This window comes from Pteropus vampyrus, unplaced genomic scaffold (assembly GCF_000151845.1).
Source record: "Pteropus vampyrus isolate Shadow unplaced genomic scaffold, Pvam_2.0 Scaffold219, whole genome shotgun sequence".
In the NCBI taxonomy this organism is placed as follows: Eukaryota; Metazoa; Chordata; class Mammalia; order Chiroptera; family Pteropodidae; genus Pteropus; species Pteropus vampyrus.
Genome location: NW_011889000.1, coordinates 1,827,389 through 1,852,033, shown reverse-complemented (window position 1 = coordinate 1,852,033; position 24,645 = coordinate 1,827,389). Strand labels below are relative to the sequence as shown.

The following is a 24,645-nucleotide window of genomic DNA, read 5'->3' as shown; positions in this document are numbered from 1 at the left end:
CACACAGGAAAATTAGCAAAGGAAAAAAGACTCGTGAGGCGAAGTCCAAAGGAAACCAGGCCCAATCTTCTAAGAGTATTCTCCCAGTAGAGTCACACAGGACACACTTAATTCCTCCAGCATCGATTTATGACATGTATGAAACGGTGTCTTCTAGGGAAGCTCATTAGAGACCCAACGCCCAGGATTTTTGTTAAGGGTTGGTCACGTAGGCACTTACTACCTAATATGTACCAAAATTCCAGGCTCCCAGGAGGAGAGCGGATAGTCAGCGTAAACCACATTGTTGGCACAGTTTAGGCATAGCGAACCAGCCTTATCTGTCAAGGAATGGCGGGAACACCCAAAATCCAAGTTCCCAGAGACCAGCTAGGGCCAACCTTGAAAACAGGTTTTTCTGAAGATAGCAATCTCAGACCTGCCATATTAACTTCATTCTGCTTAATACCTTTTGATTTTTTTTAATTCAGAATTTAAATGAATTTTAAAAATGAGTTTTCACATTTTTATTTTCTTTCAAAATGTATCAGCACTAACCCAGTGCAGACTTTCTTCACTTCATTCCTTGACTACTATCCTATGATTGAAAATGTGTTCCATGGGACACTGTACATGGCCTATTATTAATTCTTTAGAAGGGTTTCTATGACTAAATTTGGAAAGGTTCAATTAAGCAAAACTGAATAGGTTTCTTAGCTTCAGGACTCTGAGCCTTTTTCAGTGATGCGCACGTGACCAGTTACTACTTACCTGTCCTTCCTCACTCACATTATCCAACCTCCTCCCCCTTCCTCTATATCAGCCACCTTGGCCTTCTTGCTTCCCCTGGAGTTTGTTAGACTGTATACTCTGCCTCAACTCCCCAGCATCACATCACTACTACCTTTACCAGTAAATGTCAAGCATTATTTATGTTTATGTATGTATTTAAGTGTATATGTATGTATTTAATATCAATAAGTCAGATTACTCATTTTATATGGCAGCCCATGCTTTTCATAGCATTTACTCCAGCATATAATTTTATTTCTGTAATTCGTTTAAATGTCCATTTCTGTCAGTTGACTGTAAGCAGCATGAGAACCAAGACTATTTCGTTGTCAGTACTCAACTATTTAATGAATGATTCTACAAAATTGAGCTATAGTAAGTGGTGTTTCCCAAACTAACCAGGATTTTTTTAAAAGGCTCATTTCATTTTACTTCGCAAGACTAGTGTTCTGTAGAATACACTTTGGGACATATTGATATGGATTTGTTGCTAGGAGTTTGTACTTATTCTGTGTTCTTGACTGAACCTCTATTAGAAAGATTAATTTGATGTTTGTGTGGTAGATAAATTAGACTGAAAGCAGAGACCAAGTTTGATTTTGTCACAATGCAAGGAAGAGGTAATAAGTAATGACTTGGTCTAAGTTGTTTGCAGTGAGATTGGTGAGCCGGTTTGCTTTAGAGGAGAGGAACGAGAGAGAGCTGGCTGCAGTTTTGGCCCTGGATGCCCAGAGTATTTTCCGTTAAAGGTGTTCGAATAGAGAGGACTAATTGAGTTCTTTTCTCTGGAAGTATCCTCCAGTTATTTGGAAAATGTATCCATCTTGTTTCCAAGCAACACCAGATAATTGAGTTATCTTCATATTTAGGATTTTATAAAAATTTTGAATTATCATACTGAATTAATAACTGCTGTAAACACTTTATCTAATGTCAGCTTTCTGCTCTGGTTGAAGAATGTGTTTACCTTCATAACCTAATTTGGAGATTACAACACAAATTAAAAGAATTTTTTCATATATTGTCCTAACTACTTACATATATATGTATAAATTTGTTTTCTAATATGAAAATATTTATAGCAAGAAGCATGAAACCTGGAAGTTACAAAAAGAAAAAAATGAGAGAATTGACTATATAAAAAATTTTAACATTTATGACAAAAGTCTTCACAGTTTTAAAAGGCTGATATGAATATTCTACCTTGATATTTTAACATTAATATAAAAAATGTCAAATTAGAAGAACAGCCAAATAGAAAAGTGGCCAAAGAATATAAAGAAACATCGGGATTAATAAATATATTGAGATTCAGTTTCACTTATTTAAAAAACATAGATTAAAATAATGAGATCATTTTTCTTCATCAGGTTGGCAAAGATTAATAGTGACCAGAGTTTCTGCCATTCTCATGCAGAGTTGCTAAGAGTATAAACTGCAACTTTCTGACAGTACATGTCAAAGTTAGAAATATATATACCCTTTAATCCAGTAATCCTACTTCTTGATATTTATTCTAATGGCATAATTTAGTGGTCAAAGATGTATGTAAAAAGGATTGCAGGACTCTTTATAATATCAAAAAATTGGAAATGATCCTCAGTGTGGCCATATTTCTGTATCCCTGATATACTATGAAATGAAAATAACTTTTTATAGAACTGTTTGTAAAATATTTCTATTTAAAACTAAAGTTAATTTATGTCAAAAAGACTAGAAAAATCAAATTGTTACTAGTTATCTTTGTGGGAAGGGAGGCAGATTATAGGGAATTGCCTTTCTTATACTTTCCTCTGTGTTTGTGGGTGCGTGTGTGTGTGTGTGTGTGCGTGTGTGTGTGAGTGTGATTTAAACAGCAGACGTATATTATTCTTATAAATGAATGGAGAAAAATAAAGGCTTTGCAATGGGTCTGGAAGAGAACCTTTAGCAAGTATCTCGCTCTTCGACAGTAGTGCATCTTTATTATCGCCAAATGGTGTGATTAGTTTTCTATTCAGATTAGATGTCTCATCTGAAAATGTTCTTAAGAGCACAGTGACTTTTCATCAGAAATTTAATAATTAAACATAAAAGTTGAGTTATTATTTAGGGATTTAAAATTCAACAAAACTAATCGTCTATATACTTGAGGCAAAAGAAATGTATGAGTATGGAGAAGAAAATAATTAGATTAATAATTTGGAGTCCTGTAGCTAATCATCACATTTCAAAATAGCTCTTAAAATATTGTAATTAAATGCAAACTAATTCACATGCTTGATATATAGCAGTGAAATATTTGTAACATGCTTGACTTTAACTTTTTATTGTTTTGACTGTTTATACTAAACGTTTGCCATTTCTATTGTTGAGTAACCATAAGTATTGACATACTAATTGAATAGTTATTTTCATGATTCTTTCATTGTTTGGGTTTTCGTACTCTATTTAGAATGATGATCTACAAGGTTTCCCAAGTGACAATTACTAGGCTTGTTCATGACTCTTTAAAGATTATATTTTTGCAATCATTTAAACATCTACGAGGTAAATTTCAGACAATGCTAAATATGCATTTAAAAAGCACATATCTTATTCAAGAAATATTTCATAACTAGAAATACTAAGAGAATACTGAGAATATAGTTTCATTTTAGTATCAAAAACTCAGATAACTCCCACTCCCAAAATTAAACTATGAATCTGCACTGTAGCCACCGTCTTAAGAGCCAGGCTCACCTCATTTCTCTGCATTCTTTCTCTCATTTTCTAGTTTTAAAATTCTAATGGTTACACTTAAAAAAAATTTCATAGGTTAGTGAAATGTAATGTACTTTTCTTTTAAAAATGAATTTTTAATGAGGAAAGAAGTATCTGCGGGGACTGACAGCTGTTTTGAATTATAATAGGTTATACTAGAAAAATCCCACATGAGTTTAATAAGATTGTTCTAAGCAAAACTCTAACAAGTAATCTCTATTTGCAGTGATACAATGGAATTTTATAGAAAAAGTCCAATTTTTTAAAGATTATCTTCATTTACTATGAGTAAAAATATTATGTGACTTGACTGTTTTGGTGGTGGGTGGGTAAGGTAAACTTTTTATATGTGGTCTTGAGCTACTAACTACAGGTCCACACTTTGTTATTTATAATTTGAAATTCCAAAATTTCTCAAAACCATATGTTAAGGAGACTCATTTGATGGCAAATATTAATATGACTTGGATTCATTTGGCAACAAAACCTGACTGAAACTAATATAGCTTAGTCTACATTTTTAATATATTTTACTGCAAAATATTAATTTGTTTGTTTATGGAGTGCTGTGCCAAATCTCACTTGGGAGGTGTTTACACAATGTACAGTAAATGTTCCATATACCATATTACTTTCTTAAAAAGGAAGAAAGAAAAGGAAAAAAGTATAATTTTGAGAACATATCTAGTTCCATATGTTTCTACCTGATAAAGTGATTGTGGACTTGTATTCTGAATAATACTTTTAAACTGGTGATGGACATTAAATATATTTTTTATTGGTAGAACTAAGATTGAGAGACAGTATAGTATGTAACACTTAATAGTTTAATTCTGTAGATAAAGTTTAATTATCAAAAATGTGGAGAGAATATACGAAAAGTAGAATAAACTTACTGACTATAGGTGTTAACTACAAATAAATATTGCTTAAAATTAGATAGTGGAAGAGACAGAAGGAAGAAATTACTAGCTATTGTCATTATTGCTCACAGTAGGGAACAAGTGGGTAGTAGCCCAAAAAAGAGGGAATTTGGGGTATTATATGAAAGTATTAGTAAAGTTGCCTACGGGGCAGGGAGAGACTAGGGTTAGTGTACAGAGGGAGAGCAGCTAGTTTTTTTTGAGTATGTTATTTTGTGGTTTGACTCTAGACCTATCTAAAAAATATATTACAAAATTATGTAACAAAGTTAAATTTAAAATACAATGCTGGGTGGAGGGGATAGATAGATAAATAAATAATATGTTAAAAATAAGTGAAATAAATAAACAAAATGTTAAATAAATACATAAAATTAAATACAATGCCTAAAAATCAAAAGTAAAATAAAACTTTTAGAGTGTACTTGCAGTTAGTGAAATAACCACACAGAGTAGGTTATTTCAAGTGACATACATAGTAATTTGTAAGCTATCTTGAGTTGGGTTTATCTTAAGGGTAGAAAGAATTACCAAAAAAATTGTTTTCATTCATCATGTTGTTTATAATAGTGTGTCTCTTGTGGGATAAAATAAATGAACAATTATGTAGGCAGCATTGAGAATAAGGGTTTAGCTTGTGAGAAAGAATGACAAGTCAATGAGATTAGGTAACTATAAATTTGAATGTGATTTGAAGCATCAGTATAAACTCACATGTGTATGTGTATATTCATATTCATATGTATAAAATTTCCTAGCTCTGTGTACTAAAAAGACAGCTAGCACCGAATTGTAGTTTCTAAATACCATTTTCCACTAAAAGAAAATAGGGCTTCTTTAAAGAGATGGCTGATTCCAGGCCTAAGACAAGAATAATACAAGATAGTCTGGAATAAGATGTAACCCCAAAAAGCAAAGAAGTTAGAGAGTTGTGTCATAAGGTCTTAGGAGCCAATTTGAATAAGCTTGCTTCCACTGTCCAAATGAGGGACAATTTGAACCTCAATAAAGACAACTACGAAGGATCGAAACCCATCAAATACTTTTAAATCTATGAACACATAACTTTTTTTTTAAACTCACTGATCATTGTTAGGGGATGCTGGGAAGTTAATTGTTTTGAAAATTAGTAAATAAAGGTAAAGAATCATTCTCTTATTCTGCCTTTTCTACACAAACTGTCTGACAACTGAGTAGTTGATGAGTTTGTCTTACAGAAGTATTCAGCTAATGGATAGAGAAGGAATGATAGACTATCACTATGTTGCAGCCAAATGAATTAATGACTCTAGTTGGTGATCCTTGATAATTGTTAATGTCAAAGGCTGAGAAGTAGACATTTTGTACCCATCATTGGAAGTACACACCACCACCTGTGAAGCAGTCTTGGCAAAATAAACAAGCCAAATAATGATCTGAATCTGATCAAGTCACTAGGTCTAATTATCAATTACAGGACATACAGGGGTCAGAGGAACATATTAAACTATGTCATGGCGATGCATTTGGCAAAGTCCAGACCCAGGTAACCTGACTTCTTCAACAACGAAAATTACAAGGGGGAAAAGAGCAGATTAGGGAGGAACCTACTAAAGGAGATTTAGGGGACATAGTCATCCAATCACAATGTATGGACCTTATTTTGGTTCTGATATTTTAAAAAACTAATAAGAGAAAAATGAAACAGGTGGAGGAAATGCGAACACTGCCTGGGAAGTTCTTATTATGGAATTATTGTTCATTATTTTAGATATGATAATGGTATTGTCATTTTACATCCTTTCTTTTAGGGATGCATAAGGAAATATTTACAGAGAAATAATACGCTATCTGGGACTTGTTTCAAAATAATCCAGAGGGATAAGGTGGAGAGTAGATTGGGATATAGTGATACAAGACTGCCACGAACTGGGCATTGTTGAAATTTGGTGAAGGGGGAAGTTTGTTCTACTGTTCTCTCCACATTTGCACACATTTTTTCTTTATTACTGAAATTCCAAGTTATCTCCTGCAAAAGAGGGAAAAACGTAGTAGGGAGGAGTGAAAATGGAGACACGTAATCATAATTGTCTTTGCTGTTTGAATACTAGGGGGTTTGATATTTGTGGAATGTAATCCACAGTCCAGAAACTTTATTATTTCATGAACAATGCAGAGCACTATAGATTAATTTAAAATCTGTCCCTTATCCTTAGTTGGGTGATAAAGTGGAAACTAGCAGTTTAAGAGCTGAGTAACAGCAACAGCCACGCGGTAGACATGGAGAAGTGTAAGGAAGACATGGCTGTTCTCTTCAGAAAGCTTGATAGAGGACTTAATACCTTTGAGAGACCTCTCCTGTTTAGAGGAGAAAACACTAAATTAGGGATCAAAATGCCTAGGATCTAGTTTTGACTTTGCCATTTTACTGTATATATTTTTACTTTGGATAAATCACTTCATTTTTCTACCTTTATTGCCTTATTCAGAGATAGGAGAATGAAGCCTGTCCTGTCTACATTGAAGACTTAATGTGAGAATAAAATTGTAAGAAAAAGCACTTGTAAACTGTATATCCCTGTTAAAAGATATTTGCACTGCAGTCATAGGAATGTAAAAAAGGAAAGACATGTCATTGCTTTTCTGTTTTGGGTTTTTTAAAATTTACTTTTTTAAAGTTATGGTTAAAAAATACATAATCTACATTTACTGTTTTAACCAGTTCTAAATGTATAGTTCTGTGACTTTAAGTCATTCATATTGTCATGCAACTGTCAACACTATCTCCAGAACTTTTTTAATCTTCCCCAACCGAAACTCTACCTATTAAATACTAACTCCCCAGCCCCTGTTCATTCATCCTGTTTCTTCTACCTTGAATGACTTTTCCTTTTATACTTGAGGCACTCCTCCTATTCTCGAAGGTCTGGCTGTAAACTAGGAAGCCAAAATGGTAGTCTTTTTCTTAATTTCATAAAAGATCCAATTCAAGATGTATTCAGTGCTATATTCCCAGGGCCTGTCTGAGTGCCTAGCACATGGCAAATGCTCAGAATTGGATGGGTTGATGAGTGGATGGGTGGATGGATGGATGTTCAGGCATAAAAAATGTGTCATCCTGCCATCAAGTGCATGTACTCTATCTGTAAATATTCAGAAAGGCTCTTTTGCTTTGATTTCATAATCTGTCCTTTTAGTTGTCATTTTTTTGCTTAACATGAAAGATCCTTTTAATCGTCAAAAGTCACACTGTCAGGTGTGTACTCACTTCTCATTTCTGGAAGGGAACTATATTTGTCTGCTCTGGAAATTTTTCCTTCAAACATTTAGGAGGAAAAAATTGCAAAGATAAATTCTTCATAAGAGCCTGAATGCCAAGCCTGGTTTTGAAGCTTACCAGTTCTGTGACCTTGGTTAAGTAACTAATCCTTCCATGCTTCATTTTCCTAACTTCCCGGTCTCTTCTTGTGTAATATGGGGAAAAAAATAATAGACCGACTTACAGCTTCCATTATCGAGAAAATTAAAGGAGTGAATTCATGTAAATTGCTTAATCACAATATACATGTATCTTCAGATTTTTATTTCTATAAGAAGCTAACATTTAAATTCTAGCTATAAGTTTTACAGATCGAAATTAAGCATTTAAATATAAACCAAAACAGTTTTGATTACTCTGGAATCTGGATGATGGAGGCTTGGGGGCTCATTATTGTCTCTTGCATATTTTTGAAGTTTTTTTGTGATACAATTTAAAATCAGAGATGTGGCAAAGGGCTCCTGTAGATCGTGCTGAATCCTTCGTTTCGGAGATTCACGATGTACCTTAGCACTTGAAAGACGCTAAAAAGTCCTGAAATACAGAAAGCTATCAGGCTTTGTTTATTCCTGCATCTTTCAAATTTTGACAAGACTCTTTGGAAAAGCTGGTCTTGGTGGGGGGAGTTTGAGGAGAGATGTTGATTTTTATTTTTTTAAAAATTCTCATAGTGTTGTTAATTTTTTGTTGCTTTTAACATGACTTTTTCCCCCCTCAGGTTTGCTTATAATCACTGAAGCTTATTTTAAGCCAGTTAGATCATTTGATTCAGATTGATCATGTCAACTATTGACAGAGGGAGCTTCCCCAGAATGGTGAATCTAGGAAAAGGATTTGTCGGCTTTCTGGAGCCATTGCATCCTGTGAGCCTCTCGTCGTCCCATAAGCCTCTCTTTCTCTTTCCTGTCATATTATCTAAAGATTGAATTTCTTCCTTTTTTATGTAGGAGACAGATGATAAAGCTTGCCTGGAATGAAAACATCCCTGGAGGGATTAGATTATCATTAACTCTCATTTCCAGCATCTAAAGGTTGCAGATTAGATTAAGAAATAAATAACATGATACTGTGATCCATTTGGCATAGGGTTTTGGTTACCTAAGAAATAAATTGAACTTGTTTCCTGAGAATTTTGAGAAATATGGCTGTAGTACTAGAACTACACAGTCAAGGTTACCCCCAGGATTTGGAACTAGGGACACACAGTGAATTTAAGAGTTATATCTGATCCAGAAAAATCTCTCCCACCAAGTCTTTCTAAATCCTATGTTTGTTTTAGTTTTAGAGCTCCAGTAGGAGATGTGAATGTCACCCAGATCACTTCATCTTAGTGGAATTCCCATTGACTAGGAGCTACTAGGAGGAGACTGAACCTAAGTCCCAAAGACACTTATTTCAAGCCACCTCTCTATCATGAGACCTCAGCTGTCCCTGTGGCGCCCATTATAGTGGCAAATGGCCAAGCATCCTTACGTCAGCCTGTGACTTCACTAGTGCTTGCTAGCTGTTCTTGTGTGTCCTGTGGGGCTGATGATGTTGTGTAACCTTTATATGGTTGCTTTAAGTTATCTAATTGTGCTCATCATGAAATTGAAAATTTTTAAAAGGCATTTTTGACACGATATAAATCTCAAACAGACCAACGTTGTAGTGTTTTATGTCCCTACAAACCTTAAAAAATTCTCAGATGAAAATAATTCTCTCTCATGTGTGCGTGTGTGTGTTTACCTATTTGTTAAAATACTTCATTCTTCATTACGAAGCTAGATTAACTGCCTCCTGGTTGGTTTCCTAACAGTTCCAATAATAGATTTTGAATTGTGTTGTCTCTTAAACCATTATCACTTTTAGTCAGATAAATTTTATATATCCAGATGCTGTAAAGATTTAGACCTATTCCTGTTAACCCCGTCCCCTCTTAGGGTTTCTTCTCCGTGTATATGTATAACTCTTGATGGCAGTTCTGAAAGTTAAGGTTCCACGGTGTGGAATTATTCTGCAATTGTTAAAATTGTCTCTTACTAGTACTGCTCTGTCCATGTTAAGTCAAAATATCAGATAATAGACAGCAGTTTCACAGATTAAAGATCAGTTTAAGCAGTTATATCTAAGGCAGAAAAACAACAGACTTAATTAGTTGTCTGCCCTTCGTATGTGTGGTTGGTTGCCTCTAGGGATTAAAATATTTGAAAAATTTATTTTTAGTCTAAATACTTTTCCCTGTGATTTGAAATACTCTTTCTATAACTATATAAAGTTAGTCTGATATATTACTTTTTACTGTCATATAAAGTATACAATTAATATATTTTAGGGCTCAAAATTGCGCTAGCACCGATTTATAATTCAAGGTTAACTTTACATTTTCTGATACTTTTACATGTGAGTTTGACAGAATGTCATTATTTGCAAATAAAGGCAGTTTTCAGTAGCTTGTTGTGTTTTTTTTTCTTTTTGACTTGCAATTTGAGATACATTTGAAAAAATAAAATTATTTTTGTTTCATATCAAGAAATGGACGAAAAGAGGCTGCTGGATCCAGGGTTGAAAGTTCGTAAAGGCCTCTGGGATTATACTCTGAAGAACCAGCAGATGGAATGCCTGAGTGACTGAAGAAGATGGGTGCTAATGCATCTAACTATCCTCATTCCTGTTCCCCGAGGGTAGGGGGAAATTCCCAGGCCCAACAGACCTTTATCGGTAACTGTTCTAACTTCATTTTCTTTCGTGAATATAAATAGAATTGTGTTTTCAGTGGACTTTTTGGACGAAAAGAGAATCGAACTGTGAATAAGTTATAGATAATTATTCCGTAGCATCCAGGTTTTTTTCTCAACAAGTATAAACCTGGCTTATATGATTTTTATCTTAACCAAGTCACTATAGCACAGTCAGTCTTTTCTTTGGTTGTCTTAACCATAATTGCCAATTACCCTAAGAAAAGGAGCAATCTCCGTTAGTGTGGAAATAGTGAAATACATGTTTCTTGTGTCCTGGTCTATTTTTTCCCCCCATACAAATGCAGCTTTAGGGTAATTAAGGGGAAAAAAACTCACAATTATATAAATATAATATTCTTAATTTACAAATCTGCCTCTCATTTCCTAAAAAGCCATGATTAAGATCTATGATACCTAATCCTTACTAGCCAGAGAACCAAAAGCATTTTTTAAAATTATGAATAATCCACTGTTCTGTTCCTTATTTAATATAAAAATGAGTTATTTGAACTTTTTATCTTCCTTTATAAAAACAAAGGTTAATTTTATTTGAATGGTTCAGGAATGTCTTCTGTAAAAATTTTTAACATGAAATATGTGTTAAAGTAAATGTCGAAGAGGAATGTTAAAAATGCATATTCATTTGTTTAATTTCCTTCTTAGGGACATCATCGTATTCTCAGCAAGGCTATGGTTGTGAATCAAAATTATATAGTCTTGACCATGGCCATGAGAAACCACAAGACAAAAAAAAGAGAACCTCTGGCCTTGCCACCCTCAAAAAGAAGTTTATTAAGCGTCGAAAATCTAATAGGTCTGCTGATCACGCCAAGCAGATGCGAGAACTCCTCTCTGGGTGGGATGTTAGAGATGTGAATGCATTGGTAGAGGAATATGAGGGAACTTCAGCCTTAAAGGAGCTTTCTCTACAAGCCAGTTTGGCTAGACCAGAAGCCCGGACATTGCAGAAAGATATGGCCGATCTTTATGAGTACAAGTATTGTACTGATGTAGACTTAATATTTCAAGAAACTTGTTTTCCTGTTCATCGTGCCATTTTGGCAGCAAGGTGTCCATTTTTTAAAACACTGCTTTCTTCCTCACCTGAGTATGGGGCAGAGATCATAATGGACATCAACACAGCTGGTATAGATATGCCCATGTTTTCTGCTTTGTTACACTACCTTTATACGGGAGAGTTTGGAATGGAGGACTCAAGGTTTCAAAATGTCGATATCCTCGTTCAGCTAAGTGAAGAATTTGGAACACCAAATTCCCTTGATGTAGATATGCGTGGACTTTTTGATTACATGTGTTATTATGATGTCGTCCTTAGCTTTTCTTCAGACTCTGAACTTGTCGAAGCTTTTGGTGCAAATCAGAACTGTTTAGATGAAGAGCTCAAAGCTCACAAGGCTGTTATTTCAGCACGGTCCCCGTTTTTTCGAAATTTATTACAAAGGAGGATACGGACTGGTGAAGAAATCACAGACCGAACTTTGAGAACTCCCACAAGAATTATATTAGATGAGTCCATTATACCAAAAAAATATGCAAAAGTTATATTACACTGTATGTATACCGACGTGGTGGACCTCTCCGTTTTGCACTGCAGCCCCTCTGTGGGGAGTCTCAGTGAAGTTCAGGCTCTCGTCGCAGGGAGACCAAACATGACCAGGGCAGAAGAAGCCATGGAACTTTACCACATAGCACTGTTTTTGGAATTTAACATGCTTGCACAAGGTATGCAATTCTGATTTTTAATTTTGATTTCTAAAACTGCATATTTTTTTTCCAGATTGGAAACACAACCAATATATTCCATGATTTCAGTGTTTGGGAATTAAAAGGGTCGGTTTATTTTGAATGTATAGTTAATGACCTCTAAGTCAGAGAGGATTAGTATTAATGTGGCTCTTCATTTAGCATTAAAACCAAGGATTCAAAACTAGTGACTAAGAGCAGTAGATGAGACTCAGGGCTCTTTCTTCCCCAATGTAAGGTAATGGGTATAGCAATATATAATTACCCGGCTACCACCCCAGCTACACCTTGTCTGCACCCAAACTTTGAACTAGCCCCGTTTCCCAGATTTCAGGTTATTCTTGATCTAGGACTTCTTGGATAACTTAGATTCTTATATGTACAATCAATGCCTTATTGAAGCTGAAGTGTTTAGGATAAGAATGAAAGCTTATGACAATGAAAGATACTCACAATTGGATACAGATTTATTTGAATCAAAGAATTGGGCAGGGTTTCTGATTTAAATTTTAAAATATTCTATATCTTTTCAAGCTCAACGTGTACATTAAGCAACAGCCTATAGTGTTAAGGCGTACGAGGCATACTTAATGCTACACTCATGTGCCTTCTTTAATTTAAACTCAAATTTTAAATTAGGACAGCACATTTTGTGTTATAGGCAAATGAATACATGAAAGTTACATTAAGAGAATATATGGCTGTTGGTAAACAAAATCTTGACATTTCAGAGCTGAAAAGAGATCTTCCATAGGAGAGCAAAGGGAAATTGCTATCTTGACAAAATGCATTCTTAGCTTTCTATGGCCATATATTAAAAGAAAACAAGCTATATGACATGAAATTACTTGAGAAATTTAGCTGATGAGTATTTGCTAAAAGAATATTAGAAGTTGCCAATTAGAAGAGAATGTTGATGGTTTGGGTTAAAGACATGAATTTAATTAAAAAAAGCCAAGCACATTTTTCTAACTTGAAAATAATGTGTATTGTATGGCTAAATCAACAAGTTAATAGGACACTGAGCAATAGAAAATGAAAGCCCCAGTTAAATAACATGTCAGTAATAAAACGAGAGGAATTATATAGAAGAAGGCATTGATAAACATGAGGAAAAAGTTGAGATTTCTGTTGCATAAAGAATATTTTAAAATCTTATTTTACCATTACCTTTTTAGTAATTGTTCTAATTTTATTTTATTACCACAATCAAAATGTCATTAAAATATTTTCTTATTAGTTTAAAATGCAAATCATAATAATAGTAGATTATTTGTCAGACTATAGGAAAATATGTTATCAAAAATAACCTGGTAGCTTGACTTTTTATTCTGTAAAACCAAATTTGTCAGAAAATGCCTCTAAAGAAAAGGTATAATAGGTTACAACATTACCAAAAAAGTAATCTCTATTTTCTCAAATTGATTTTATTTTTGACATGTTTAAAAAATAAGAAACTAAAGTGTAGTATAAATACCTGGCTGTTTTAAAAAAGGGGAAAACATTGTTAATATAGGTTTGTCGTTTGTTTTTAAATTTTGAATGAAAAGTAAAATCGTGAGCCAGCTCTTGGATCTTAGGTAATACTTGATCTAGAGTTCTTTTATTTGAAATGAGTTAAAACTTTTAAAATCATTTAGCTAGAAATTGTATTTTTTTTTAGTACTTTAAAGTATAAAACAACACTCCTTGTGTGACCTTAATTTGGTTACTTAAAAAAAATTCCCTTAGATTTGGGTGAACATTGTTCTCTATTTCCTTTCATTAGTCAAAATATAGAGTTTGGATTATTTGGTGCTTTCTGTGCTGTATGTAGGCCTCATCTTTCCCCCAAGTCTATGATGCTGTTCATATTAAGGTTTATAACAGACCATTCCTTCAACATAATTTTTACCTTTTTTCCATGGAAAGGAGAATGTTTGGTCACCTGGAGAGGGATTTTATACAATAAAGTTTAAGAGCTCAGGTGCTAGAACCAGACGAACTGGATTTGAATCCTTCACTACCATGTCTTAACTTGTGTAATACTCTGAGGCGTCTATTGTGTGTAACGCATTAATGTCTCGCCCATGCACCCAGCATACTACTTATGTACCCTTTTGGAGAGAAGAAAGTAGTCACAAAATCATTTTCTGTGTTTTGTGGTTCAGACATAGACTCCCAGTTAAGAACAGCTGTGAGAAAGTAATTAGTATAAAATTAGTGATGAGGAGCAGAAAAGCCTGTTGGGCGACTCAGGGCTAGGGCCATGTTCTATTCTTGCATCTCCAGTGCCTGGAAGATAGTAGGCACTCAGTAAATGTGTTTTAAGTAATGACTGTTAACGTTTATTCCAAATCAGATTTAACTTTTAAAAATTAAAGCCCAGTTTTAAAAGGAGACAAATTTTATCAAGGGAGGCTGGGACCGTGAGACTAGATACGTTCTTCAAGGTGGAGAGGTGATTTAATAGTTTCAAGAGCATCATAAAAAGGAGCAATATAGGCAGACAGCAGGAGTGATTTGGCAAGTGGTTAAAAGGGAGGATTCCTGGCCTACACCGAGAATGTGTTTTATTCAGAGAAGTAGGCAGTCACTATTAGGGAGGTGAATCAACAGATAATGGGCTTCAGCTTACTGGGCTGGCCTTTTAGGACTAACTTCACTTGATTTTCTATATAGCAAATTGAACATAAGTTTATATGTGTTTCCTCCAGAGCTGTAATATTATAGTAAAGGAATAAAAGAAGTATAAATCCTCAAGGACAAAAATAATCTGAGAAGCAAACAACAGTGAATAAAAGGATATTGAAATTTTTGGAAGCTAGAAAGCAGATAAAGAACTGATTACTGGTTTGCCAGAGAGGAGAGGTCTGTTAACTCCAGAGCCGTTAAAGAGGACTAAGGAGAAGGCAGGGAGGCAGTTCTCGGGGGCGCTCAGCACTCCGGAAAGCCCGGATAAGCGTGGTGTGGAACTGAAACGAGAGATGCGAGTTTGAGTCTGAATACTGACCGGATGGACCCATTCCCCCGCCCTGGCATTCGCCTTTACACATGGTGTCAGAAAGGAATGGGATTTTGTTTGACTCCGTGTAATGAGGTGGTACCCTCCGTAAACAAGCCATTCCCCCAACACACCTGATTTGTACCACCTTTTATTAAGTTCCCACGTGTATATGGGTCAGTCATTTTTCGTTTCAGTGGTCCATTTGTCTATTTTTATATCAATATCACTTGGAGCCAGGCGGCAAATCCTGACCATCCCATTCAGTTCTCTTCTCCATACAGCTCCGCAGCTAAACCCAAGAGACCTGAAATTGATTTTCTAAAAAAGTTGAACTAGAAAGACTCCAAATCTGGAAATAGCTACAAGGGGCTGGGGTGAAGTGGGAAGGTACAAGGTTGAAATCTGGAATTATGTGAACACCTACAAACTAAACGATGGAATCACCCCTTTCCCCTGCTGTGGTCCAAGCCAGGCAGATGCAAGACAATAAATTAGAGCTCTAGAAATGGTAAACAGCCCAAGAGTGTATATACCTATAGATACTGGTGTTTTGGAGTTCCATGATAAAGTTGTGCTCCGAAGCTACATGATGAGAAGGCCAGTTTGCTTTCCAGCGGTTATACAAAGAAAAGTACAAATAGTCCCCCCTTATTCGCAGTTTCAGTCATCCACGGTAAACCATGGTCCATATATGTTCAGTGGAAAATTCCAGAAATAAACAGTTCATAAGTTTTAAATTGTGTGCTGTTCTGCGTAGCGTGATGAAATTTACGCCATTCCGCTTCATCCCACCCAGGACGTGAATCATCCCTTTGTCCAGCGTCTCCATGCATATGCTGTCCACCTGTTAATCACTTAGTTGCCGTATTAGTTATCAGATAGACTGTCTGGGTACAGTGTTTGTTTTCAAGTAACCAGTGCTTTGTCCCAATGCCTGTGTCGTTCACCTCACTTCGTCTCATCACATAGGCATTGCATCTCACGTAATCACAAGAAGGGTGAGTACAGTATAATAACATATTTTGAGAGATCACATTCACATATCTTTTATTACAGTATATTGTTATAATTGGTCTGTATTATTGTTGTTGTTAATCATTTACTGTGCCTAATTTGTAAGTTAAATTTTATCACAGGGATGTATGTACAGGGAAAAAACATGGTATACGTAGTGTTTGGTACCGTCCGTGGTTTCAAGCACCTACTGGGGGTCTCGGAACATACACTCCATGGATAAAGAGGGACTGCTGTAGACAGCAAGGCTGTTTGTGCAACAGAGGTTCCAAACAGCTGTTTACCGCCTTACTCTTAAATCTGAAAACCTGTCTAAGGCTCACTGGACATTTGAGGAAAACTTCCAAATTGAGACAGAGATCAGAACAAAAAGAACAAAGTGGTAGAAGAAACAAAGTAAAGGAAGCAGGAAAAAAAACTTCAATTAAATAAAAATATCCTTATATAAAAGAATGTTTTATTAAATCAGCTGGACACAACAAATAGAATTCTATAAAAGTAAAAACAGGAGCTCTTGGAAATAAGGTAGTAGAAATGGAAAATATGATAGAAGGGTTGAAAGGTAAAATTAAAGTAATCAGGAAAATAAAAGAAATGGACAACAGTGGAGACAAATAAGAAAACTGTAGTATTCATTCAGAAGTGTAACATCTTAATAGACAGTCGTTTTAGAAACATGTACCAGAGAAAACGAAGAGAAGACATCATCTAAGGAGTAATACAAGTTTCATCCCTTTTGCTAAGGACCACCAGAAAAAAAAGAGAAGATTCTAAAGTGTTGCATAGAGTAAAACATAAGATTCCTTACAAAGAAATAGGACTCAGAATGGTATTGAAATTTCCAGTAACAGCAATTGAATACTACAATACAGTGGCATAGTGCCTTCAAGAAGCTGGTGGAATATAATTTTAAACACAAAATTCTATACTTAGCCAAACTGTCTATGAAGTGTAAGACTAATAAATGCATTTTTCAGTGTTGCCTCCAAAAATTTAATCTTCCCTGCACAACCATTCAGGAAATGACTGAGGATGTATTCCACTAAACGAAGTTAACCACGAACAGTGAAGTGTGGAGTCCAGAAAATGGGGTCCAGCAGAGGAGGGAAGGCAAGGAAATCCTGGGTGCTAGCTGTGCGTTCGGTCTAGCGGATATGTGTCCAGTCTAGACCGGACCAGGAGGGCGAAAGACTTCCTCTGGAAGAAGACAGTTAACTGAATGTTTGAACACTTAAGTGATAAGCGACACTGAGTTTTTATGGATCTTTTGGTGCCTTTATGAAGAATTAGCAGTAGATTTATAGAAAATGAAGCAAGCGAGAAAGGAGAAAGTATCTCTAAGAAAAAAAATTACATTTGGGAGAAAATTCTAGTACACAGCTTGGCTCAGCAGTAAACAGTATTTAAATAGTCATAATACTAACACTGAACATTGATTTAATGAAAACTATAGAGAGGTAAATACCAGAAAAAAGAGGTAAAGAACTGAGAATAGTTACCTCTAGGGAGCAAGACTGGGAGTGGAAAAGAGAAAGGGCAAAGGGTTTTGTTTTTAAAGTAAGCTTTTAATTACTACTGGGTATAGGACTTTAAAAGTTATGAGCATATACTGCTTTGATTACAAAATTAATTTTTATAATAAACGTACGACAGTGCTCAGAAGAACCAGAGAGACCTCGATAGGCCACAATCTGAAAAACCAGGGGAATTTATCATATCTATCAGGAATGTTAACTAATGAGATCATGCTTATAATTTTAGTTTACAAAGGGCTTTCACTTTCTCTCATTTGATCACCCTGACAACTTATGGGTATGGTGGGGCTCAGAGATTAACAACTAGCCCTTTCCCAAGTTTGTAAGTGATGCAGTTGTAACTCAGACCAGCTCTTCTGACTCCAAGCCCAGGAATTGGGACAGGGCGAGAGGGTAGCAGTATGCAAACTGGTTTCCAGGGGTGAGGGTGGAAGGCCACTGTGGCCTAGTTGTAGGACCAAAACAGACTAGTGATTGAAGAAGCATCAACTCAGAAGAGTCTCAGCCAGGAGCCTGACTTGTGCTGAAACACTTGGGGTGGGGCTATGCACTTGCAGAAGGTAAATGCGGGCCCAGCTAGGAGTTTTAAAAACTGGGGACAGGGGCCTGAGTAGGTCACCACTCAGACTTGGCTTCAGAGCGCTTAGCCAGAGAACAGAGGGCTTTTCCTGAGTAGGCTATTCTTTCTTGAATGGACAATTGTTCTTGTATTGGTTATTTGATTTTTTTGGCTGTCCAGCATAAGGACCTTCCTAGTTTTTTAATTCCTCGCTGTATAGGTCCTGAAAGAAGGCAGAGCCCAACTCCTAGTATAAAAATCTAAAAGATCAGATACTTGCTTTCCCAGCCTTCTCTGTGGTTCGGGCTTAAGCATGTAACCTAGACATTTTTAATCTAGAGCTGAAAGCAGGGACTAGAGAGAATTTTTTTTTTTTTTTCCTAAGGGGAGAGGCAGCAACACCTACTGGGAAAAGAGAGGTCAATAGTGGTGGTGCCAGTGATGGCATTCACTGTCCAGGCAGCAAGCAGGAGCGGTAGTGGCCAGGGTTCCAGGGCAGCACAAGGTATTCACTGGGCTGTTTCTGTGATAACAGTCCTCACTCCACAGGTTTTCTTTGCTCTTGTTTGTTTTCTGAGCCTGGTCTCTAACTTGCCCAGCACCTCTGGGCTAACAATATCCTATCAAATAAATTCCTTTTCTGTTTAAGCCAACTATGGTTTTCTTGTGGTTGCAGCTTAGAGGTCTGGTTGATAACTACCTACATTAAAAGGACTAGTATATAAAATTCCAAAATTGAGGACTAGATTGGAAGAGTCTGAAATGGAGGATCAGGTGTTCGATCACTGACTTTTCACAATGACCTTAACATACGCTATGTAAACAGCTCTGAAAAAGTGAGAACGGTGAGAATATATTATTGATTTATAATTTTTTTGAGTAAAAATCCACTCTTAAGAACTATGGGTTTTCTCATGAACTTTAACAACCCACAGGCCTACCATAAGAATTATGTTTTCTTGTCATAAATATCGTTGATCTCCAAGCAAAATAGCCCAGAATTAGCACCGACATCTACATGCATATTCCAGTGCAGGACACTTTACAGTAATATACTTCAAGCTGCAGACTTTATTTTTTTCATCTTGATCAAACATGTATTTTTAAATCTTTGGAATATAAAATTTATAACTTTAGTTCTAAAATGAGCTCTAATACATTGCCCATATTTTTGGTCATAATGCATATGATTATATTTTATTGAATTAAAAATCTAATGGGGAAACAACTGAAAGCCGTGACCTAATTTTTTCCCTTAGCAACTTGGTCAGATTCCAAGAGCATGTGACTTGAAAGAAATGCAAACTAGCAAAGACTGACTGACTGTCCCCACTCACTAATCCATTCCTCTGTCTTCCTGTCTTCTCCTTTGTCCCCATGTTGACACTGTTCCTTCTGTCTCAGTTCAGTGAGCAGGCGGTTCATTTTACTTCAGTCTGTAATTGTTTCCTCTTCAGCAAATTAGTCCGAATATACTTCCTAGAGAACGATGGAGCTAAGTTAAACAATTATCAGTAGATCAGAGTAGTAAATGTCGGTTTCAGTTCAGTTAAACATGCAACAGATGAATTTATCTCCGTTTCAGGAATGGCAATTCAAATGACTCAAGTTATACATCTCTAATAATGAAACTTAGTGCTTAATTTTTTTTATTCAATTATGACAAGTTCTAAAGTGTAATTTTTAATTGCGTATTTCAATTTAGAACTTAAATCATTTTTCCTGTAGACTACAAACATTCCACCTCTGACCTTCCTCCGCTTACACCATTCTTTTGTCTTGGAATACCTTTGTCTTTGATCACTAAATGTCCAAATTTTACCCTGTTCAAGACCAAACTCACATGCTACTTTCCTTGTTTTGTCTTAAGCATTCCAAATTAAAAGTCTTTTTTGCTTCCTGCAAACTTCTAAGATACTCATTTTTCCATTAAGTTATTACATCTTCTAACTTGTTTTGGCATTATCTTTGTACCTGTCTCATTTGCTCTATCAATTATGTACTCCTCAAAGACAAGATTAAAATCTGGTCATCTTTAAATCACCCTTAGATCCTAATACAGTGCTTTGCTCTTACTAGACTCTCAGTTACATGTTTTGAATTATCTTTAATACCTATGAAAACTGAGTAACTTTTCTTTTTTAAAAAGGGTAATGCATATAATAAATGTTTAACCCTAGAAGTTGCAAATAAAATGAAAACACTGAACCTCAAGCTAGGAGATTATATGAAGTATTATTTATAAAAATAAGTTTAGGTGTCATCTAAATGATATACAACTTTCTACCCTTAAACTCAGTTTTACGTTAAATTGCAAATAAAATTGTCTCACCAGCTCTTTGTTGGTCTACTGATATGAAATAGAGTATCAGTAAGACTTAAAATATTCGAGGACTATAACCTGTCAATCAAATGGACCCTTGATATAGAATTAACACTATGTATGATTCCTATACTTTACTCATTTACCAAACATCTGTTGAGCTCTTTCTGTATGCCAGGCCCTGAGATTCAAGTAATGAATATGATACTCTAGCAGTGCCAATAGGCAGCTAGTACTACATGGTAGGAGAGCACATAGGAAGAAGAGGAGCCCCAGACCCCAACACAGGGAGTCAAGGAAGGGGGACAGTATCAAGAACTGCCACAGAAGGTGAGATCTGGAGAATGAATAGGAGTTAAGTAAAGATTGGATGTAAAGGGAAGCCTGTCAGGCAGAAGGAACTGTGATGAGACCAGGGCACTGTCTGCTGGGTGCGATAGATTGCAGAGATAAGAGGTGTGACAAGAAATTAGGCTGCAGAGCAAGCAGGGCTGTGTTAAGAAAGAACTCGGTATGCCATGCTGAGACTTTTGACTTTATCTTGAGCATAGCAAGTTCTGTGACCTGACTTCATTTGCATTTTCTGGAAGATTTCTGGCTGCTGCATGCAGAGACCATAAGAAATGTTCCAGAAATAGTGGGTTAAAAAGTTGTTCAGGTGGTAATCGTTAATTTATTTTTTATCAGTTATTTTTTTTTTTTTTTGTTTCTTTCTGTATTTATTTATTCCATGGAATTTTTTGAGCACCTGTGTTTTGCCAGGCACTGTGTTAAGCACTTGATTCACATTGTCCTCTGTAGTCATTACTACCTCCATTTTACAGATAAACTGAGGCTTGAAAATATTGTCACCTGGGATTACCTCACGAAAGTGTTAAGGCCTAGATTTGAATGTGGTCTTCCTGACTCCAGAGACTTTGACTTCCTCCTTTTGCGGGGGAGAGAATATGATCTCTGCAAGAAGAAATCATCTGTGAGGTGTGTGGTTTTGAAGGGAGCACGTGATCATATTTAAGAGATAACGAGGAGATATAAAAAAATTTTCTGAAAATCATAATTACATGTTTCTACCCCCAAAAAGCCTTGAATTTTTCTTTAATTATAATGAAATTAAAGATACTAACTTATCGTTTTATCACTAGTGGGGAAATGGTTTAAGGATAGTAAATAAGGTGTAGGTGTAAATGGGTATTTTTTTAGATAAAGAGCTGTGAACCTGACTTTTTCACATACTGAGGACGAGTATTGTTTTTATTTAACTTGTTAATAAATGATCTGTGAAAGGAAAGTGCACAGTATTTAGCTTGTCGCTGACTTTCTGTTTCCTTTATGATCCTTTGCGCTGCTTTCTTGACACTTATGCTCCCTTTCTACCCTCTCCGATTCCTCTCAAATCCCTGTGCTTGCTTTTGAGATGAAATATAATAGGACAGCAGGTACCCTCAATGGGGAAATTTAATTATAGTAATAGTTGCCATTTATTTAAAGTTTACCACAAGTTAAATAATATACTAAGTGCTATGTATATATTATTTAATCCTCAAAATAACCTGATGAGGTAAATTTTGAGGATTAGGAAACATTTTCCAGATGAGGAAACGGGCAGGATTTTACACATCACACAGCTAAAGGGAATTTGGATAGGGTCTCTGGTCAGTCTGACCCTAGTGGTGTATCTTGCATGTCTCTTTCAGCAAGATGCCTGCACATAAGAACTTGTGTTCAATTTCTAGGTGTCCAGCCATCCTGAAGGTCATGGTTAGACTCCCCTGAATTGTAGTATAGCAGAGGCTTATTTATGGTGCCTGTGTGCAGAGAACTGATATCCCATGAATACTTTTCATTATGCTGTTCTCACCCCCAAAAAACTTAAGCATTAATATTAAAAATGCCATAGTAGAGAACACTTATAAAATAAACATTAAAAAAATATAAATCTGTATTCAATTAAGAATCTTAAGGGTTCTTCAACTTAGTCTTTCTTTTTTTTCCTTTCGTGGCTTAAAGAGGAATCTTCAATCTTTTATCAGTGGCTGTGAGCTTTAGTCTCCTCCTCTATTTACTGAGTTAAAAGTTCTTGAAGGTTTTCAGCTTCTTTCTCATCTTCGTCTGCTTTTCCTTCTTGCACAGCTTGGCAGAAGCTTAAGGGGAAATAGTGCAAGCACTCAGTGTACATTTTCACGCACAAACAGCATGAATCTCACTGATTGCCACTTTCCCATCAGAAGGGAGTAATGTTCTCAGAGTAGAGAACCTTCTCATTTCCTTTCCAGTGTTTGCTTGGGTTTTGTGGTCAGCGTTTGAATTTATACTGAGCACTGAGGGAAGGATCTCCCGGCAACTTTCATAGCCTGCTGATTTTCGTTGCTGTTATTTGACTTTTTGAATAGATAGAACATTCACATGGAACAGAATTCAAAAGGTACAGAAGAGTTCTCAGCAAAGAGGCTCCTGCCCTCAACCACTCAGCCTCCCTCACAGAGACAGGCAGTGTTACTGATTTCCTGTGTCGTCCACCCATCCAGACAATCCAGAGGTTGTCTCAGGACATGACTTTTAAAATATATTGAAAGTAAACATAAAAAGATATTTGGAATAGATCTATATATAGTATTAGTAATGCCTTTTAGGATTTAGCTATTGCAAGGAAATCTTATGACTATTAAAAGGGGCAGAAACTTAAAAGATATACTTCCATGTGGATAACTATGTTACACTTTAAGACTCTGCCCCTGTGTTATCCTTCTCTATCCAACGGGGATAACCAAATTGTGAACATGAGCCAAAAGGGTATGAGCAATGAAACGTAGAAAATCTCGGCTCGCTTTTTTTCTTTGCAGTGAAAATAGATTTAATCTAGATTTCTTGTTTTCCCCAGCTTTATCGAAATATAATTAGCATAAATTGTATAAGTTTACAATGTACAACGTAGTGATTTGATAAATATATAGATTGTGAAATGTTTACCGTAATTAGGTTAGTTAGCACGTCTTTTACCTCACATAATGAACATTCTGTTGTCCTGTTGAGAGCGTTGAAGCCGTACTCTCCTAGCAACTCTCAAGTGTGCAGCGCGGTGTTCACTGTGGTCCCCACGCTGCACGTTACTCATCTCGTGACGGGATGTTTGTACCCTTTGAACGATGTCTCCCATTTCTCCCACCCCTCAGCTCCTGGCACCCACCGTTTTACTCCGTTTCTATGAGTTTGATGTTTTCAGATTATACAGTATCTGTCTTTGTCTGAATTATTTCACTTAGAGTAAAGCATTCAGGGTCCATTCTTGTTGTTACAAATGGCAGGATTTTCTTTTTATTTATGGCCGAATAATATTCCATTTTATATATATATACACACCACATTTTCTTTATCCATTCTTCCATTGATGGACACTTAAAATTGTTTTCAAGACTTGGCTACTGTGAATAATGCTTCTTCGGTGACCACGGGAGTGCAGATATCTCTCTGAGATAGTGATTTCATCATCTTTGTGTATGTATGTGTATATATATATACACACATACACACACACAAACACACACCCAGAAGTGGGATTGATGGATCAGATAGTAGTTCTATTTTTAATTTTTTGAGGAACCTCTATATTGTTTTCTGTAGTGTCTGTACCAGTTTATACTCCCACCAACAGTGCACCAGGATTTCCTTTCCTCCATGTCCTCACCAGCGATTGTTATCTCTTGTCTTTTTGGTAATAGCCATTCTAAACGGTGAGACGATATCCCATGTGGTTTTGATATGCATTTCCCTGGTGATTAGTGATGTCGAGCACCTTTTCATGTACTTTTTGGCCATTTTTTAATCAGATTGTTGTTTGCTGTTGAGTTTTATGAGTTCCTTATATACTTTGGATATTATCTCCTTATCAGATGCATGGTTTGCAAATATTTTCTCCCTTTCTTTAGGTTGCCTTTCATTTCACTGTTTCTTTTTCTGCACAGAAGCTTTTTAGCGTGATGTGGTCCCACTTGTTGATTTTTGCTTTTGGTCTT

The 24,645-nt window shown here is 35.9% G+C and overlaps 1 protein-coding gene across 9 annotated transcripts in view; it reads left to right on the top strand.

Annotated features, from left to right (window-relative positions):
• The window catches only part of BTBD7 (BTB domain containing 7), a 68,187-nt gene that overhangs the window by 11,509 nt on the left and 32,033 nt on the right, over positions 1-24,645 (top strand). For 7 of the 9 annotated variants that reach the window (XM_011373172.2, XM_011373170.2, XM_023538345.1 and 4 more), the window contains exons 2-3: positions 10,247-10,434; positions 11,118-12,197. In XM_011373172.2, coding sequence (XP_011371474.1) covers positions 10,353-10,434; positions 11,118-12,197 — 1,162 coding nt within the window. In that variant the 5' untranslated portion in view covers positions 10,247-10,352. Of the gene's footprint in view, positions 1-10,246; positions 10,435-11,117; positions 12,198-21,459; positions 21,614-23,665; positions 23,848-24,645 lie in introns of all 9 variants that reach the window. The other 2 variants (XM_023538347.1, XM_023538348.1) reach the window with 2 other exon arrangements.